Below are 21,606 nucleotides of genomic sequence, written 5' to 3' on the forward strand. Positions count from 1 at the left end.
TGAATATCAAAACAAAAGTTTATTGAAACTCTAATGTCCATGCTTGTATAAATTCACTTTTTTAAAGTCTGGTACAATGCTTGTAAGCAAGAACATCTGTATCCTACAACACATAGCATTATTTTCTATCAAACTTGGAAAGTGTGCCACAGTAAACATGGTTCTAGTTAGTTGGGTAGATGAAACTGGATTGGAGAAGCATTATCAGTTTTAAAGGAAGGATACCAAATGCTGAGCACTACATTGTCTTCAGAAGCAAAACATTTTTCACTTCATGTCAATTTGACTTTCTTTGTAGGTAGGCATAGACATGGACTTGGAAGAAAGGCGCGGTATTTATAGAAAAAGCCAGATAAGGTATTTTGACTAATTAGAACTCACCCACCTTTACGTGGTCAATTCACTTCCTTGAAAATCTAACATATAAAAAGTTTGATGGTAATAAGATAAAATGTGGCAAAAAGAGAATAAAAGAAGCTTTTGGATCTTCAGAAGTGGGTCTGTGCCATGACAGGGGTCCTTCAGGTTAGGAAGTGGAACGTAATCAATGCTACTTACAGTGTGTTTGGAAAAGTCACTTTCTATAATTTATGGGGAATTAAATAGATTACCAAAAATTTTTTCAGGCTAAATTCTGGTTGACTCATGAATTATGCCACTTCTTCATTTAAATTTTACTTATACCATCTTGGCAAAAAAACAAAAACAAAAAAACTAAGGATACCTTATGGAGTAGAACATTTTCATAACAAAGTGCAAGACAAGGTAGTTCTTTTTTAATTTGTAAGACTATATGTTGCATTTGAATTTAATTTTAATAGCTACTCTATAAACAAACAGTTTTACTGATTCTCTAAAATGTTCATTGGTAATCTGCTTAAATTGTAAAGAGGCAAATGTTACTAACGTATTTAAAAATCGTTGGGTAAAATAATATGAATTCTGAAACAACTGGAATTACATCAATCTTTGAAGGAACAGTGTCACAGTTTCATCAGGAGTTAAGCTCATGACAGAATTTCAGACTGGCAATTCTGCAGTTTTTGAAAAGCTACTTTGTATAAGACTGTACCATAAAAATAAGTGGGACAGTAAGTTCCTAACTAGAGCCTTAACTCTGATTAAGTCAAAATCTCTTTTACTTAGTAGTGTCTCAAAACATGTTCCAGTGAATTGGTACAGTTTTGTTTCTTGAAGCCTTTTTCCTCCTTTAGGAAAGACTGGTAACAGAATTGGGTTTGCACTCTCCAAAATGAGAAGTCCTCCACTGAGTCTCCAAGTACAGAGCTACCCCTGATTTTGCACTACTGTGGGGCCCAAGTCTGCCCTCTAGTGGTAGTCTCAGGGATGCCACAGCTGTGGGTTGGTCTTTAGGATAATGGCAAGCTACATAAAGTAGCTTTCAACTCTAAATTAGTGTACATCAGTGTCAACAAACTTTCTGCAAAAGACAAGACAGTAAATATCTGAGGCTTTGCAGGCCAAAAGATCTGTCACTGCAACTCAACTTGCCTTTGAGTGTGAAGCAACCTCAGGCAACATGTAAATAAAGTGGCCGTGTTTCAGTAAAACTTTATGGATGTTGAAATCTGAATTTTGTATAATTTGTACGTTCCACAAAATGTTATTCTTTTGACTTTTTTTTCCTCAATCATTCAAAAAAATAAAAACTCTTATTCCCTGGGCTGTACAAAAACAGGCCATGGGCCCCTGGGCCCTGGTTTGAGGGCCCCCTCCCTGGTATAAGGTATGATTTGTTTCATTGGGCTACGTAAAACATGAAGGAAATGCCATCATGTTATCTAAAATAACTTTTTCTGCACTGAACAGCCTAGGCACTGGTATAGTAAAGGCAGGAATTAGTATCTACTTTGTGGTGTTGGAGACAAGGCCAGTCTATGTGGCCCCTTGTAGCATCTTATTTTTCCCTTGGATGACGAGCAATATATACACATATATGTACACTATGAAACTCTGTTTTTCAAATTCTAGATAAAAACATCATCAGTAACAAAATTATGAACACTTATTTACAAATAAGACATTTTCCATTAGCATGACAGTTTTCATGATAAATTAAAGTCCACATAAAGGAACATGTGCAATTCTGCATAAGTAATAAAAACATTCAAACTTTCAACGTCCTGATAGCACTAATAAATTCCACCGTGCATCTCTTTTGACTTAGAGCTTTTCATTTCCTTTTCCTCACATAGATCCTTGATGTTGCTGAGAAGAAACTGGAGTTTTCCTAGCAGCAAAAAAGTCTAGTCAGTCATGGGCATGTGCTCTTTCAGACAGCACACAGTGTGTGCACAGAACTTTGCTTTTGAAACAATCCACCGACCTGGTGAAGACCAAACTACAAACCTGTATGTTTATTGATTTGGCAACTTTGCGTAGGGAGAAATCAATGTCCTAGTCACCAGTACATTTTTATATTGTTTCACACTTCAATAATCTACCACTTGTCCTTGAGTCACAGAAGTGTTAATTCCATAAATGTTCCCATAAATGATACTGTGTAAGATGATGTAAGTAAAAATTTTCCAAATGTTTGGGTTAAAGCAGCAGCCAAAAAAAAAAAAAAAAATTCCAAATGGATCCTTCCTTCTGTTCCAGGGACAAATATACTGAATAAATAGAAATGCAGCAATTTATCTCCACACAGTAGCAAAGATTTTCTTACTCTACTTTGTGACTTCTGTTTAGTCCACTGAAAAAGTCCCTTTTCTAGAGAGTGGAAAAATACCTCTCTTCATCAAAAGACAGCCAAAAGTTTGAAAATTAGAAGAATGTGCTCTTTGTACCCTTTCATTCCTCCCACAAATGGGTAAACAGTGAAAAAAGGATGAATTTTAATGTCCTAGCTAGAAATGTGTACTACTGGTCACATGTGGATGTTTTTCCATCTGTTCTGATATCTACTACTTCAGTTTCATTTAACTTGTGCTTTTATTCTTCTTTGGAATGGCAGTTCCAGAAATCATTAGAACATTAACAAATGATGTCAGACTTCTACAAATAAAAATATCCATCTACTGTAGTACAAGTCCAACCTAAAAGGAGAGAATAAATGAAATAGTAAGAAAAATTAAATTACAATGTAGTACAATAGATCTGTATTTTTATAAGCTACTTTAAAGCCCTCTTGATCCTAAGGGTAGCAAGTATGGGACTGTCAAAGTAAATTTATTGAGTTTACAAAGGCTATATACCTGCTTCACTTACCTTTTCAGAATCCGTTCCTGGACACCTCCAGTTGTATAGGTAGTACTGCAAATTGCCATCTCCTATACCAAACTTGAGTTTTTCTAAGACTGTCTTATTTTCCATCAAATCCAGTGCATTGAAGACATCAAATCCTTTCTGCCAATGGAAAAAAAGGATATAAAATTTAAAACATCAAAAGACTAGAGTATTTTCCATATCACATATTTCATTATAACATTTAATTCCTCTAGTAATAGCTTGAATAGGCATTTATAATAGGGTTTAATGTCTGCAACACATAGTGAAGGTTAAGAATGCAATCCAAAATTTGTCTTATAAAACTAGTAGTTAGTCAAAGTCAGTAAGATAATTCAGAAATGCTGATTCAAAAAAATGTATGATGGTTGCCACTAATATAAAATAACTTACTAATATTTCAGAAAATATTTTGTTGTTCTAGAAGGGAACAGTTTTCAAGATGGTTCCATCTCCAGAATTATTCATTACTGGCCATCCTAAATCCTAACTTAGCTGAAGCTACTGCCACAGAACCACAGTTGTAAAGACTTTATAGAGTATGTCTGTCCTGGGCTGATAATGGGAAATAAATTTAGCAGGATTTTAATGGTAAAAGATTAAATTTCTTTAAAATGTTAGATAATAATGCTATGCAAAATGTGATACAGAAGCAGCACCCCAATTTTTATATCTCAGAATTTTTACATTAAATAACTTATTACTAGCCATTTTGGGGAAGTAGATGAAAATGAGCAATCTGAGGATAGTGTTGATTTGGAGACCCAAAAGTACAGGTAACAGATTTTTAAAAACAATGTTTTCAATTATCAAATACTAGAGAAATACAAGAAAGACACTTCTGATGTGTTGTTTCCAATTTCTCATGAACAATTTTCCCATATTCAATATGTAGCATCAAAATGCATCTTTCAGGCCGGGCGTGGTGGCTCACGCCTGTAATCCTAGCCCTCTGGGAGGTCGAGGCGGGTGGATCGCTCCAGGTCAGGAGTTCGAGACCAGCCTGAGCGAGACCCCGTCTCTACTAAAAATAGAAAGAAATTATCTGGCCAACTAAAAATATATATAGAAAAAATTAGCCGGGCATGGTGGCTCATGCCTGTAGTCCCAGCTACTCGGGAGGCTGAGGCAGAAGGATCGCTTAAGCCCAGGAGTTTGAGGTTGCTGTGAGCTAGGCTGACGCCACGGCACTCACTCTAGCCTGGGCAACAGAGTGAGACTCTGCCTCAAAAAAAAAAAAAAAAAAAAAAAAAAAAAAATGCATCTTTCAGCCAAATTAAATTTATTTTTAAAGGAAAATATTGATTTGCAGCAAAAATTTAACAATTATCCAAACTTCTACATTGGATAAATAGAAAAACAACAGATATAGTATGTACATTTTAAATTTAATTCCTTTGGTTTTAGATTCCTTTAATTTTAAAATTCACAGACTATTTAGTTGAATCAAAAAATGTATTGCTGCTAATTATTCGCTCAACACAAATACTCAAGTATTTGCCTTGTATTATGAGATCATGTCTTTTTTTATATTCCTTATATTATTTCCTTATATCATAGGCTTTTATGTGCTCTTATATAAGGGTTAAGTTCCCAAGGTATATAAAATGTCTCCTTTGTTAAAGTGCAATAAAATTAATGCTAAAAATAGCCACTTAATTTTAAAAGAAGCTCTTGTTGAAATTCTTCCTTTGACCGATGGTCAATAGTAAAAAAAAAATCTTGCATGCATTCCACCTGTGTGGAAGAAAATACAGTATGTTGTTTCATATACTTTGGCATACACACGTGGAGAACCAAACAGCACAAAAAGGAATGCGTCCCTTACCGATTTAGCCAGGATGAGTGCGTCATTCATGAGGTCCAACAGGGGCGTCTCCGTGTGAATGTTGTAGAAAGAGTAGGCAGCTTTGAGGCTTTTGTGAGCCGGGTGGTGCATCACTGTTGATGGGAGTGTGTAGAAGCTCAGGAAGTCGGTCAGTTTTCCACTGGAGCTCTGAGAAACAAAGGTGGCGGCAGGTAAAGTGAAGTAAGTAAGATAGTACAAACTACAGTAACATCAGATAACATGAAACATTTAGGAATGCATTTAATAAAAGATGTGCAAAACTTCCCCATCAAAAACTACAAAATACAGAGAGAAATTAAAGAAGAAATTAATGGGGAATTACACAGCATCCATGGATTAGATATCTCAATATCAGTAACAGCAATTTCTCCTAAAATTGATCTATAAATTCAATGCAATCCCAACCAAAATCCCAGCAGGCTTTTGTGGTAAAAATAGACCGGCTGATTCCAAAATTTATATAGAAATACAAAGGACCTAGAAGAGCTGAAACAATTTTGAAAACAAAAAGAATGGCTGCAAAAGGATATAAGGAAACTTTCTGGATTCTTTTTTTATTATTATTTCAGAATATTATGGGGGTACAGATGTTTAGTTTACATATATTGCCTTTGTCCCTCCCGAGTCAGAGCTACAAGCGTTTCCATCCTCCAGACAGTGCACACCTCATCCATTAGGTGTGAATATACCCATCCCCCCCCTCCCCCCCCCCCGCCCAACACCTGATGAATGTTACTACTATATGTGCACATAAGTGTTGATCAATTAATACCAATTTGATGGTGAGTACATGTGGTGCTTGTTTTTCCATTCTTGTGATACTTCACTTAGAATGGGCTCTAGCTCCATCCAGGATAATACAAGAGCTGCTAGCTCACCATTGTTTTTTGTGGATTTATTACCTTGATTTGAGTTGTAGTTATTTACATGGATTCAGTTGTCAAAATTCATCAAACTGTGCACTTAAAATCTCTGCATTTCACTTTATGTAAATTATACCTCAGTAAAATTGACAAAAAAAAATTTCAACACCAATTCATGATTTAAAAAAAAACAAAACACAATGAACAGAAGAGAACTTCATTAAGCAAAATAAAGATTTTTGATATCTACCAAAAACCTATGCAAAAACTCCTTAATGGCTAAATGTTGAAATCAGGATCAAAATGAAGATGTCCATTTGATATCTATTTATTTTGTACTATATGCCTTATCCACTACAATAGTAAAAGAAAAGCAAATATGACCTATAAGGATTAAAAAGGAAAACTCAAAGTATAATTATTGGCGTATAATATATTTGGACATACAGAAAAGCTAAACAAAATCTTTGTACTAATAAGAGTTCAGCAAATTTTCTAAATACAAGATTAACATACAAAAATCCTTAGCATTTCTATTCATCAACTTTAGTCAATTAGCAAATATAATGATAATTTTAAAAATTCCATTTCTAACATTACCAAAAGCTATAATGTACCTAGGAACAAAACTGAAATGTGTGTGTATGTGTGTGTGTGTATGTATACACACACACACACACAGACACACACACACAGACACACACACACACACCCAGGACAGCTGGGCAGAACTGGTAAGAGGGATTTCGCCATAACACTCACTCAAACCCTGGAAGCTCTTTGCACTGGTGGGCCCAAAACTCTTCAACTCCCCCTACTGCTTCAGGCAGGGGGACCCTGCCACCCACAGCTAGTGCCACCCAGGAAGGCCTCTTTGCATAATACTGAGATTCTCATCCTACCCTGAGAGACACTGGAGGCCTAGCCTGGGGAACCTTCCCCTGCCAACCCTGCAGACAGAACCAGCAAGGGCCAGTGGGAGTCCTATAGACACCAGATAAACCAGGCAGACCAAAATAAAACTGGGAAGGCTCTGACAATTAAACTGTCATCAGAACAAGAGCTAACAAAGCAGCCAAGACCTGCATGTGCACATAAACAGGGTGACTACCTGTTAAAATAAAAAATTTTACTAAGACACAGAGTCTCCTCCCATAATGGGCAATATATCTAGGATAAAATCAAAGTCACCTGTCATACCAACAACCAGGAAAATCACAACTAGAATAAGAAAAAGCAACCAACTGAGGCCAACACTGAGATGAATCAGATGTTGGAATGATCTGGCAAGATTGTCAAGCAAGCAGCTATCATAAAAATGCTTCAATTAATCACAAGTTTTCCTGAAACAAACGAAAAAATTGAAAATTTGGGCAAAGAAAGAGATGTTATTAAAAAAAACAATAGAGAATAAAAAACAAAAGTATGGTTCTTTGGGAAGAAAATCAATAAAATTGATACAAGTCTAGCAAGACTGACAAAAAAAGAAAGATATGAATCACCAGTCTCAGGAATGAAACAAGAGATATCACTACAGATACTGCAGCAATTAAAAGGATAACAAGAGAATACTAAGAACAACCTTACAATAATACATTCAACAACTGAAAATAGACCAATTCCTCAAAAATTATTAAAACTCAGATGAAATACATCATCTGAATAGTCCTATAACCATTACAGACATTTAATTCATTATTTTAAAACTCCCAAAAAAGAAATGTCTAAGCTCAGATCGTTTCAACTGCAGATTTCTACCAAACATTTAAAGAATACCAATTCTGTACAATCTCTTCCAGAAAACAGAAGTGGAATACTTCCCAGTTCATATTATGAGGCCAGTATTATCTTATCTAAACCAGTCAAAGACGTTATAGTAAAAGAAACTCCAGACGAATCTCTCTCGTGAATCAATAAATACTCAACAAAACATTAGCAATCGAGTATGACAATGTATAAAAAGAATTATACACCATGACCAAGTGGATTTTTTCTAGGAATGCAAGAGTAATCCAACATTTGAAAATCAATCAGTGTATTCTACCATATCAACGAACGAAAGGAGAAAAATCGTATGATTATCAAAAGAAGCAGAAAAAGCATTGGAGAAAATCCAGCACCCATTCCTAAGAACTCTCAGCAAGTTAGAAACAGAGGGGAATGACCTTGAACTGATAAGGAGCACCTGCAAAGAACCTATGGCCAACATCATACTTCATGATGAAAGACGGGACGCTTTTCCCTCAATATCACGAGACAAAGATATCAACCTTCACCACTCTTATTCAACAAAGCACTGAAAGATCTAGCTCCTGCAATAAGGCAAGAAAAAGAAAAGGAAGAGAGATTGGAAAGGAAGCCGTGAAACTGTCCTTATTTGCAGATGACATCATTGTCTATACAGAAATCCTAAGGAATTTTACATAAACTCCTGGAACTAATGAGTGATTTCAGCAAGGTTACAGGATACAAGAACACCACAAAAAAAAGCAAGTGCATTTCTATATACTGACAATGAACACGCAGAAACTGAAATTAAAAACACAATACCATTATAATCGCTCCAAAGAAAGTGAACTATTTAGGTATACACTTAAGAAAACATGTACAAGATCTAGACACTGTTGTAGAATGCTGATAAAAGAAATGTTAACAGACCCAAATAAATGTAGAGACATACATATCACGTTCATGGATTGGAAGACTTTTCAGTTCTCCCCAAATTAATCTATAGCTTTAACATAATTCCTATCAAAATGCCAGGAAGGTATTTTGTAGACAAAGACAAGCTTATTCTAAAATGTACATGGAAAGGCAAAGGCAATAGATTAACTAAAACAATCTTGACAAATAACAATAAAATAGGAGGAACTATTCTACCCAATATTAAGGCTTACTATATAGCTACAGTAATCAAGTCAATGTGGTATTGGTGGAGGGACAGACAGAAAGATAAATGGAATAGAATACAGGACCCAGAAATAGAACATAATACAATGTATTAGTATTCAGCATATAGAAAAACTTCCACAAATCAATAAGACTATAGTCAAAAAGAAAAACAGCCAAGCTATATGAATAGCAAATTCATAAAAGAAGAAATAAAAATGGCCAACAGATTTATGAGATATTCAAATTCATTAGTAATGAGGAAATATAAATTAAAAACAAGATGCTGTTTCATACTCATCAGATGGGCCTAAATTTAAAGTCTGATAATAGCCATTTGTTAGTAAGGACATAAGGAAACAGGAACTCTCATACAACGCTAAGGAGCTGTTCTGGTGAGCTATTTTGCAATTCTAATAATGTTAAAGATGGGTCCAACCCTTAGACTTAGTAGTTCTAAGTACATGCCCCAGGCAGCAGTTCTCAAAATATAGCCTGTGAACCCTGTGGGTACCTGAGACCCTTCCAGAAATCTGTCAGGCCAAAACTATTTTCATAATAACACTAAGAAGTTATTTGCCTTGTTCACCATGTTGATATTGGCACTAATGGAGCAAAAGAAATGGTAGTCAAAACTTCTGGTTTCTCAGCACAAAATAAGTCAGTGGCACCAAACCATATCGGTAGTGGTCACCATATTCTTCAACACTATATACCCTCACAGTTAAAAAAAAGTCAGTGTCACATAAGCATGTCCTTCATAAAACATTACAAATTATTAATGTTATTAACTCTCAACACTTAAGTCCACATGTTTGCAATGCTCTGTGTGATGAGATGGAAGAAGTGTGCATGAACACTTCTGCTGGACACTGGAACACAAAGGGTGCCTCCAGGAGAAGCCATAAGCACATCACCTCATCTTTACCTCCACTACAAACGTGTCAATGATGTGCTCCCGGGGAAGGAACCAGTGGGCTATTTCCTCTTCATTCATCAGTGGAGCAAGATGAAACTGCTTCAGGTAACTGTGGCTCAATTCTCGAACTGCTTTGATATCTTTTGGTTCCATCGGTCTCAAACCTGAAGTCTTTGTAACCTTGTTAGAGGGAAAACAAAACAAATCCAGAAGTGGACATATGAGAGGAGTAAAGCTACTTTGCGCTCACAGTGTGGCCCACAGACCAGTGGTCTTGGCACCACAAGGGAACTTGTTAGACCTGCAGACTCTTGGCCCCACCCCAAACCTAGTGAATCTGAATCTGCAATGTCACAGGACTCCCTGGGGATTCATGTGCACATTAAAGTTTGAGAAGTGCTGGGTTAAAATACAGGCTAGACAAGGTGTTGTATCCTCTTGTCTGTGTGCAGCAGGTCTTGGGTCGGTATTGCCCATGGCCCAAATAAAATCAAAGAGAACACTACAAATTGATTTCTATACCAATGCCAAGAATTTAAACAGTCTACACGACAGGGCATCCCAATCTTAGCATGGCTTCTGGAGTACAGTCAGTCGGCCCTCGGTATCTGCAGGTTCTATATCTGTAGATTCAACCAGCTGCAGATCAAAAAGATTTAGGAAAAAAAAGCATGGTTGCATCTGTATTGAACATTACAGACATTTTTTCCTTGTCATTATTCCCTAAATATTAATAATAACAGAACTATTTACACAGCATTTATACTCTATTAGGTATTGTAAATAATCTAGAGCTGATTTAAAGTATACGAGAAGATGTGCCTTTAAGTTACATGGAACTACTATGCCATTTTATGTAAGGGACTTAGGCATCCATGGATTTTGGTATCTGGGGAGGTCCTGGAACCAACCCCTCACGGATACTGAGGGACAACCGTATTGTGCTTTAAAACTGCCAAGTCTGATGTTTTGAAAACAGAGTTGAGAAACTTGTTTTTATTTCAATAGCCCATGAAAAGGGTGTAGTGATTTTGTTCTCTTGAGAATCAATCACCCTGAGCAGGAGGGGAAGGCGAGCATTGAATAGCCAAGTAGTTCCTAAAGGCAAATGACTGCCAAGGACTAGGCCTGGCCTCTCATACCCTTTTGATTAAACGTAATCAGCATAGGCATTTTAATAACCATACCAGAGCTTTATAATTTTAAAATTAGGATATAAGAATAAAAAGAGTAAAGTTCAGGACAGGTGCCCATTTGAATGTGTTCAACTGCTTGTCCTCAAAAAACGTCCTGACATCACTCAGCTCTTTACAACTCTCCAGACACCAGGCCCTTGAGACTAGGAGAAATCCAACAAACAAAAAAATTAAAATCTGAAAAATACAATGTCATGTTTTCCATTGAACCTGATTTATTTTTCCTTGGAAAAATACTGGATACATTTTAAGAGATGAATAACTGGTATATAACTATTGCTACTCTATCTTTTCTGCCCTAAATGGTTTCTAAATACTTTAAAATAAAAACTTCCTGTAGAATCAGACCATCATAATTCCTGCACGAACTCAGGCAGAAGTCCAGGAAGGAAAACAGGCCTTATCTTGAGGGCCAGCTCTGATCAACTGTTAGCTGAGCTGAGGTTTCTAAGGTGCAGTGACAGTGTTGATTGATTACCGATTAATGTGGGGGAGAGGAATGGGAGATGTGGGCTTTGTATTCACATACCCAACAGTCCTAAACTGAATATTCACTATGAGCCATTCAATTATGATTTATGTAATCTATCAAGATATAGTACTGTAGCTAAAATACCATCTAATAATCTTTTTTTTCCCCTGAATACATTCTGGACAGATAAAATATCTAATAATCTCAATTCTGAGAATTTATGTCCTTAATTTTAATAGACAAATCATATTTTTAGTCTTTCTGTGATTCTCACAGCTGAGTCAGAAATATCCAGGTCCCAGTTGGAAATAAATGAAATAAATATGCATTTTTAAATGCCAGTAGGAAGACAAAAACCATATAAAATATATACTGTAGTCATTTTAAAAAGTATTTTCTGTTATGAGGCCTTTTTTAATTGATAAATTTAAGTAGCCTTTCTCAATATCTGAATGTTTTTTAATTGTTACTGGTTCAGTAATAACCAACAGTATCAAGCCATTAGATTAATTAATGAAAGCAACAAGATGTATGATATTGTTAATAGACAATGTTCAGAAATGGAAAAAAAGTTTGCCAACTTCTTTCTAGAGCAAAATATTCTTCTGGAGGACAATTCTCATTCATTGACTATCCTCACAGTGGAATCACTAAAAACAACACATCTTGAAGCCCAGTAGACATTCTGAAAGCAGTTCTCAAGTATTTCTGTCTCCGGACCCCTTTACACTCTTAGTAAGTACTGAGTATCCCCAAAGAGCTTTGCTTATGTGGGTTATATTATCCATATATGTCATATTAGAAATTAAAACTGAGAACATTTTAAAACAAAAGAATTCAGAAGTACACATTCCACATAACCTCTGGAAGACTTTATAGTACACTCATAAGAAAATAAAAGTGAAATGTGCAAATTATATTTTAGTGTTGTTATGAAAGTATGTTGACTTTATAGATTCAAAGATCTCGGGGACTTCCAGGGGTCCCTGGGCCACACTTTGAGAACTGCTATCTTAGGTCTCTGAAGGTCAGGAAAATAAGAATTTAAACAAAGAAGACTCAGTGAAACAGTATGTTTGGGCGAACAGGTAGAAAGTATCACAAATTGGAAATTTAGAAGCATTTCAAACAAGTTTTTACACAAGCATTAAAGGAGAGAAAACATCAGAGTATGTCAGCTATGTGTGTGTGTGTGTGTGTGTGTGTGTGTGTGTGTGTGTGTGTGTGTGTGTGTGTGTGTGTAAAGTCCTAGAAAACAGGAGAAGAATATATACTTTTGCTGACTAGCTATGGCTAAAAAAAAATCTATAAAAGAATGAAATAATTTTTAAAATGTGAAATAAACACTCAAAATATAGCTGTTGTTTTCAGGAAGAAGTGGGAAGACTGTCAGGCTTAGACAAAAATGGTAAGCTTGTGTATAGTCAGACAGAGTGGAGTGCTCATGTTTTCTGTGAGTTCAATAAAAAGCGAAGAAACATTTCCAGTAAGTGAGAAAATCTTAAGTTTCATTAGCAAACTCTGTGTCTGAATCAGATACCCTTTCCCGTGGGGCCCAACCAATACCCATTATTCGTTGGACTCTATGTTTACTGAAATCTGTGTAAAATCTGTTTACAAGTGCATGAGGAAATAAAGCTCAGAGGTCTAGGAAAAAACACAAGTAGTGTTATCTGTCAAAGCCTGTGGCGTGAACTGTTTTAGAGTCAAGATTCCAGAGTGGAGATGTAAGCAATGATTGTGGTTATTTATAGGACTAAAGAAGGAGCAGCAGAATGTTAAACACTAAAAAAAATCGTATAATGTCACTAAATATAGAACTAAATATAGAACACCTTATGTGTCTTAGAACACATCCTTCTTTCAGCACAATGCTAGGACGTTGGTGGTAGAGTGAACACCAAAAGAAAAAAAAAACAAAACTGCTGGGTGCAGTGGCTCATGCCTGTAATCTCAGCAACTCAGGAGGCCAAGGCTGAAGGATCACTTGAACTCAGGAGTTGGAGGCCAGCCTGGGCAACACAGCAAGACCCACCTCTACAAAAACAAACAAACAAACAAAAAAACCAAAAAACTGCATTAGCCAGGCATGGTAGGGCACCTGTAATCCCATCTACCTGGGAGGCTAAGGCAGGAGGATTGCTTGAGCCCAGGAGTTGGAGGCTGCAGTGAGCTATGATTGCACCACTGCACTCCAGCCTGGATGACAGAGCGAGACTTTGTCTCTTAAAAACAAACAAAAAAATGACAATAAAAAACAACATTGAAAGGATAGGGAGCCACGTTACGACGTGTTTCTTGGGGAATCCTTAGTATTTTAGGTAACAGGAGTGAATGGTGCAGGCCCTGGGATAGCTCTGCTTCGGGTATCAGGCGCTGGGCAAGACAATCTGGTGGTTCAATGTCCTCTTCTATGATACAGGGCTCATGACCTGCCCTTCTGTGACTGTTAATAATAATAAATGAGATTGTGGGTGTTAAACATCTAGCTTAATGCTGACCACAATAAACGTTAGACCCTCTATTCAGAAGTCTATGAAGAAAACATGAAGCAGGAACTCTAAACAGTGACAATGAATTGAAAATGAGATCGATCCACAGAGCAAAAGTTGCATTTGACAGGTTGTTTTTACACTGAACAGTACAAAAATGGTCTTGAATGACTTGATTTCTAGCAGTGGGCCAGGGGAGAGAAAGAGAAGGTCTCGTATATGCTGCATTGTCCAGCTTTTAATTCACTAGGCAGACACCCAGGAAGATCGTGGGCACCTTATGATTTCCTAGTATCTGTACTTTCATCTGTCTTTTTTTCTATTAATTTCCTCTTCCTTTTCCTTTCCTTTTCTGTGACTCAACGAGGGGAGAGAGACTGGATCAAGCCAGCGAGAGCTGGTGGGACCTCGACGATCGTCCTTTTCTGTCTTGACCCATGCTGTAGTTTCTGCACAGTGGGAAACTTGGTGACACTGAGGCACGGTGCCCCTCCAGGGGCTGGGCTGGGGGGACAGCAGAAGCAAAGGGATAACACAGGGGAAACACAGAAGTCTGGGGCTTGCAGCCCAAGTCTCCACTTCTTAGTGATGTGCCCTCAACCTTCATGAGCCTCAGTTTTCTCATCTGTATAATGAGGATAAAGAGTACTAACTTCAAAAGGTTGTTGTGAGAATATATTGAACAATATATGTTAAAAGCACTTTATGAATTTCAATTTATTGGGGGAACAAAAGGCAGTCACTACAACAACACGGCTGGAATAGGGCCGCTATACAAGGAACCTGGGTGAACTGTAAGTAAGATGCCAAAGTGTGGTTTCACAACCAACGCCTCACCAATGATTTAGTATATTATCAACTTCTCAAAACTTACATATCCATGACAGAGTCAAGTCAAAAATACTTTTAGCACCTTAGGAAGCCATCCTGAGTAAACCAGTGACAGGTGCAAAAACTCCTCATTCTTCATTCCATGTTAGGCAATGTACTTGTAAGTGGGTGTTTTCCTTACACATAAGCTAGACTGCTTTAGGTTCCAGACACTGAAATCTGGGGAGACCACAGTATTATAGAATAGCATTATCCCATAGTGAAAAAAGTAGGCATGCTTGAAGTTTCTATTTCAATTTGCATGGAGCAATGCTTCAAACAAAAAAATTCCATCTGTGGCAGACAGATTCTAAGATGGCTCTCAGCGATCCCACCTCCTGGAGTCAACGCCTTGTGTGATCTGCTTCTGTTGCACACGGGTGGGACCTGTGATTTGCTTCTAACCAACAGAAATGGCAGTGGTGACTGGATGTCACTTTCATGAATTGCTTACATAAGGTTCTGACTTGCATCTTGCTAGCAGATTCTCTCTGTAGACTCTCCCTCTCACTGGTTTTGATGAACAAGCTGCCGTGCTTGTAAGCTGCCCTACAGAGAAGCCTACCTGGCAAAGAACTGAGGGCCCTGGTCCAACAGCCCGCAAGAAACCCATCCTGCCAACAACCACATGAGCTTGGAAGTGGACCCTTCCCCGGTCAAGTTTCAGGTAAGACCCCAGCCCTAGCTGACATCTTGGTGCAAGCTTCATAAAAGACCCTGAGGCAGAGAACTCAGCTAAGCTGTGCCTTGATTTCTGACTCTCAGAACCCGTGTGATCATAAATGTTGTTTCAGGCTGCTCAGTTTGTAGTGATTTGTTACACGGCATTACATAACTAGTACACCATCCAAGCCCAAAATGAAGCCAAAACAAGAAAGCACATTTAAGTTTTCCTTATTAAGATGACAACTTTTCATATTGGGAATTTGCTAGTTTGAAAAGATGGTAATTTAATGAGATATTATTTCCTCTCCCTTGGTCTCTCCTCTCAACTTGATTCCTTAGTTCCAGGGTGCTAAGAAATCAGCAGCTTGAAATTTTCTCCCCTCTTAACACACCATAAATATTCCAAATTTCAAAGCTTATTTGTCTCAAGTTCAATCTCATCCAATTACAAAATAAAGAACTTTAAAAGCCTTAAAAAAGAAAACAAACTGGTATTTCCAAATGAACTCCCTACTGTTCCTAGCTCCTGAGTTCTATGCAGTCTCTTTAGCTACATACTCACTTCCTTGGACACGTGAGTCAGTTTTTAGACTCCTGCAAATAATTCTTTTCTGCATTAAAATCTTCAGTTGTTACAGCTTCAAAAAACTGCAAATTGTTCTTACTTACATCTGGAAGTCTGTATAGCTTCATTGTTCTCTGTAAAGTCATATTTCTACTCAAGTGAGAAAATTTCACTTCTACCAATTTTCTGGGGTTTAGTGATCGATGCCAGTATCTGGAATACAATAAAGGTTTTAAAATCTAATTGATCTCTAACTCTACAAGTTTTCATTCTTTGTCTCAGCTCAGCTGTTACATAAGCATTTACTGAACACTTATGTTGTGCCTGGCACAGTGCTAGACGCTGGTCTTCTTCCTATGCAATAATTTTATTAGTCAATTGTTTATCTCTTGCATTCCTAGTTATGTTCCTTTCGAGTTTGTGACCTTTCACCTCTTTCACTAAAGAGGAATCTTAAAAATCACAAAAGAAATATTCATCATGCCCAGCTTTGTAAGTATTTAATGATCATTGTTGATTCTACAAAAGGCAAACCAAAAAGCTTAAAAACATGAAAACACTTCCCCTCAATTAGTAGCCTTCACGTTTACAGAATACACAGCAAAGAAAACAACTTTTTGAATTGAACTAGTTTGAATTTCTTAAGTGATTCCAGTTTGGGTACTGGGATAAATGATTTGTATTAAAATATACCTGTGAAGTCTTTTATTCCATTTACTTATGACCATAATAATTTGAAATAGGATATAGTAATTTTACAGTGTTATTGTTTATACGATGTTTAACGTTTCATCCTATTTGAGTCAATAAAATCAGTGGAGGGAGACAAGCTCTTTCTGATGTTTTAGAAACAGGTTGGTCCAGTGGCAATCTGATCATTTTCTCACTGGAATAACTTCTGAAAGCTTGACTATAGTAGTAAAAGTTGTAAAAACAAAGCTTAAGCCTTCTTCTCACTCTGAGCACACTAATACACCTGTGGCCTTTCAGCTGCTGTTTACCAGGCTTTTGCAGCAGTTTGGTAGTGCTGCAAAGCATGGCAGAAAACTGAGTGCTGGGTAGAAGAAAATGGTACCACATTGGACATTTCAAGGTCACAATGTCCTAGGGCTCCCCATGCAGAGACAGCACTAGTCTTTTACAAGGACTAGAAACACAAGTCTAGATCCAGCATCGTAAGCAGGAAAATGTTATGAACTGTTTTTTGAATCACCCAGTGGCTGTATGAGATACAGGAAAGAATACTGGACTCAGTGGTTTTAGGTTCTCTGCTGCTACCAACAAACTACATAATCAAGAGTAAGGCAAAATGCCTCTGAGTTACACCTGAGCAGAACAATACTTCTAGCAAAAGGCAGTGAGGCTCAACACAGCTGGTAAAGGAGACCCGAGGTAGGGATGTGCTGCTATTACCTGCACGTGGCCACCGGCTTAGGAAGAACAACCCCAGCCGTATACACGGCCTGAAAGATTCCTTCCAAATTCACTCTTCTGGTTATCTCTCGGATTAACACTGGGGCCACCCGCTTTGATCTCAATTTCTTATGGACACAAAGAAAATTGATTTCTACCATCTTCTTCACACTAAGAAATCAAGATGTTGAAAATTAGAGCCCATATAAGATGAACACATTTTAAAAAATAGGATAGTGCCCATACAATTGCAAAGACTTAAGAACACGAAAGATGTCCTTTAACACAATATTTAAGAAAAATATTCTATCATTTAGACATTTTGTAAATTCAGATGGAAACACTATTCCCCTGCCAAAATGATCATAACTCTAGGCCACGGAGGTGCCAAACACTCTTGTTCTAAATACATTTTAGGACTTTGGTCTTTTGCAAGGTTTCAATTTGGAAACCAGATCAGATGTGCACCTTGAAGTTTCTCTATCTGTTTTTCCTGTAATATATATAATTATGGTAATAAGTGGGTCAGCGTGGCATAGGATTTAATAAGATGTTGCTTTGGAGTATGATACAAATCCCCAGGATTGCTGCAAGGGGCCTTGACCAGACCTCAAAGCCTGTTCCTGGCTCTGCTTCCAGGTAAGCAGGCATTTCACTTAGGGCGTAATATTTCTTGAGATCAAATGCTTTTAGCAGTAAGCAAGCTAACCTGCTATACACAGTAAAGTAGGCAGACCTATTATGCATTTGATCTTTGACTTCCAGGGCTGGAGATCAGAGGAAAAATACAACATACTTATGCTATGGAGAGAAAGTTTTTATCCCTCCTAAAATTTTTCTTCAGTGATTGTTTTCCAGAAATAAACCTGGAATACCCATTTATGGCTTTGTTTATTCTAAGACATACATATACACACATATATGTATATGTACATAATATATAATATATACATGTATGAAATTGAGAGTTAGAGAAAAAGAAAGAGATAGAGAAACAGAGAGAGAGAGATCATTGTCCTTTTTATTTGGTTCACAGTCCAAGATTTTTTTTCTTCACTAATTAATAAACTTTACTGTTTAGAGCAGTTTTAGGTTCACAGCCAAACCGATCAGAGTCCCCTACAGCCTGTTCCCACACAGGCACAACCTGCCGCACGAAGAGCAGCTCGAGTCAGGTAATTTTAAAAAGGCTTTTCTAACTGCAATTCTTGGAAAAGCAACACACAAAAGCTGGCACAGATAAGCTCTGACATGTACCTGTCATAAATCCGAATCTTTGCTGGGATGGCACTTATGAATCCCACCAGTTTTTTATTGGAAGACACTCTGACCCCACAGTGCCACTGGAGGAGCCAGCCTGGAGGACGCAGAGCCCTGAAGTCAGGGTGGACAAGAGAAACAGGCACCGGTTAGCATCCTAGAACGTGGGAACAGACACAGGAGCTCCCAGCCCAACACCCGCTGTGCACGGCGTTCGTGGCCAGAGAGACTTACCACAACAGGAACTCGGGCGAGTAGTCAAAGCGGAACATATTGTCATCATCTTCCACGTAATTCTCATTCAACAATGTGTATAACTCCTTGAGCTACGAGATAAAACCAGTGTCCTATCTATGGTGCTCAGAACCAACATACAACAAGCACTACGTGTGAATGCAGGTGTTGAATTCAAGAGTTTTACTCACCACTTCGGCATTACTCAAGTCTAAAGTGTCCCACATAAAACCCTGTGGCAGAGAATATGGTTCTTGGCGTATATTGTCCTTATCTGGTTCAATTGCACCATGAGATGTTACAACTTCATCTGGACAGAGAGAGAAAGAGAAAAAGAAAGACAAAAAAAAAAAAAATACATTAAATTGCAAAGTATCCTGATGATCCAAAATGGTCCGTGATATAAACAAAATCAGACTTTGGGCCCCTGGGCTAAATATACTCTTTAAAAAGATGCTATAACTTCAGCTACTTCTGGACTGAGACAGGGAAGCTAGGCAGTGGTGTCAAATCACTGCTATTCCACCAATTAAAGGGGAAATCTTTTGTCCTCCAGTGACAGACATGACATTACGAAATGGTGGTGAGTTCTGAGTCTCAACCTTTACAAGGCAGATTTATCACACACCCCATCGTAAGCAAGCGTGGGTTTGATATGACAGCCTGAGGACATTTTCTTCTTACTCTGCATTTCTGCAAACTCGGGGGTGGGGGAGGACTGCATTGACCTCTGCCCCCTCCTGGCAAAACCTAAAATCAATTTCAAGACTGGTTACTTCTCCCTGTCTATACTGCTAGCAGCACAGTCCAGGCCACCAGGGTCTCTTGCAATTTCTACCAAGATGCCTTTTTCCAGTTCACTCTCTGCAGAGCTTCCCAAAGCAGTGGGAATAGAACCTGGGCTCTGTGCAAGACCTGGGGCCTTACTGGCATCTTCCCTCTACTGAAGGCCCCCTGACATTCTCAGACGGAAGCTTACACATCACTTTCTCACAGCATCTTTCCATGACTAAAGCTTTGTGCTACCTCAAGTATGTCCTCCCTCCACCCTCTGCCTGGCCACCTTCTGTCCTACTTTTCCACTGCTGTTGCCCGGGTATGGGATGGACCTCGCACTGTGCCTGGCACTCAATAGCAGACACTCAACAAACACCTGCTGTAGGAAGGACCCTCAGGGTTGGTTCTTCCATCACAGAACCCTCCTGCAGGTAGAAGTCACAGGGTTTGCACCAGCTCCAGTGGGTTTCTTTTTCTCTTCCTTCTAACTCCTAACTTGGTTACTCTTGTCCCAAATTTCCCAGTTAATCTCCACCGGATACCCTGGGCTTCCTCAAGTTGGCCCAAGTGGACAAATTCCCAGTCACTCCCATACAGAGTTCCTGTGACCACTGCCTAGGGTGTGGCTCTCACAGAGCATTCCTGGGACCATGCCCTGCAAGTGGCTCTGAACAGATGGGCGTGTTTGGCCTGAGCTGGGACACCCCTTGGGATGGGCAGGCATGGAGAGACAGAGTCCCCGACTTCCCGATGTTTTCCCTGACCCCAGGCCCACTGTCCCTCCACCAACCTGGCCTCCCTGACCTATTCTGGCTTCGACTATATTGAGCTGCCTACCAAGAACACAAGGACTGGAGAACCATGCAAGGTAGGGAATGGCCACAGCTCAGGAGCTCCTGGGCCATCTTCCCAAAGAGGTGTCCTGGGGTTTCATGCCGGCTGAAAGTGGCTTTCTTCTCCACAGAGCAGACCTGCAGGTCTCCGAGCGGTGCTGGGCTAAGCCTGATACATTTAGATCGATGTATCGAGAGCCCTTTAGCTAATAATGGTCACTCAATTCAGTGTCACTAAATATCCTGTCAGTTCATACTAGAGAGTCTTCCTCTACTCCTAAAGACATTTCTAGAGCCTGAAGAAGAAAAAGGGCAGCTAAGATCATTTCTCTCTCTTTTCTCCCACATTCAGAAGTACGTTCTTTTTAAGTTGTTTGGGGTGTGGAAGGGTGGCAGAGGAGCGGTACCTTTACAAAAGTTCAAGAACCAATATTCAAGGGCACAGAGAAGGGTTGCTCCCTGATTTATATTTGACAAAACAGATTATTTATATATAGCTGAGTAATTAAGGGTTGTGGATGGCAATTAACCCTTTATATGATATAGATTCTGGAACCTGAACAATCAAGAAAGAAAAAAATAATTATATGATACTCTATCTTCATATGCACATAAGACAAAGCAGCGGGTGTAGGTTGTACATTTCTGAACATTTTTATGGCATTTGTAACATCATCTTTTTTTGTCCAACATGAAAGAGGAACAAGGAAAGTACGATTATGGCAACTTCACTGGTAAGAGTCCAAGTGAAACATCAGGAAGCAGGCATAGCCCAGGAGAAAGGGCCCTGTGGTCATTTCCTAGAGGAACCAGAGCCCTTCAATGGCCTTCACAAGGCGTCCTAATTCCCTTACAATACCAGAACATTATACAGTTCATACTCACGAACAACACTGGCAATATTTAACAGATACTAATTAACACCATTGGTGAGCGTTCAGAATCCTGTTGATAAATAGTTCAAAACTTGCCATTTCAGTAAGATAGAATCGAGCACATTTTTTGAGTCTTTTGGAATAACTGAGGAGTGAAACTGCTAAAAATTTATTTATGATATAC

At 38.4% G+C, this 21,606-nt stretch overlaps 1 protein-coding gene across 1 annotated transcript in view; it reads right to left on the reverse strand.

Annotated features, from left to right (window-relative positions):
* Positions 1–1,630: 1,630 nt before the first annotated feature.
* Positions 1,631–21,606, reverse strand: part of NMT2 (N-myristoyltransferase 2) — a 38,532-nt gene continuing 18,556 nt past the window's right edge. Inside the window, exons 4-12 of the mRNA XM_045533987.1 lie at positions 19,129–19,247; positions 18,938–19,029; positions 18,701–18,817; positions 17,444–17,614; positions 16,135–16,243; positions 9,779–9,949; positions 5,078–5,245; positions 3,232–3,369; positions 1,631–3,059 (exon numbers count right to left, since the gene is read on the reverse strand). Coding sequence (XP_045389943.1) covers positions 3,039–3,059; positions 3,232–3,369; positions 5,078–5,245; positions 9,779–9,949; positions 16,135–16,243; positions 17,444–17,614; positions 18,701–18,817; positions 18,938–19,029; positions 19,129–19,247 — 1,106 coding nt within the window. The 3' untranslated portion in view covers positions 1,631–3,038. The remainder of the gene's footprint in view (positions 3,060–3,231; positions 3,370–5,077; positions 5,246–9,778; positions 9,950–16,134; positions 16,244–17,443; positions 17,615–18,700; positions 18,818–18,937; positions 19,030–19,128; positions 19,248–21,606) is intronic.

The sequence above is a fragment of the Lemur catta genome, chromosome 1, assembly GCF_020740605.2.
Source record: "Lemur catta isolate mLemCat1 chromosome 1, mLemCat1.pri, whole genome shotgun sequence".
Lineage (NCBI taxonomy): Eukaryota > Metazoa > Chordata > Mammalia > Primates > Lemuridae > Lemur > Lemur catta.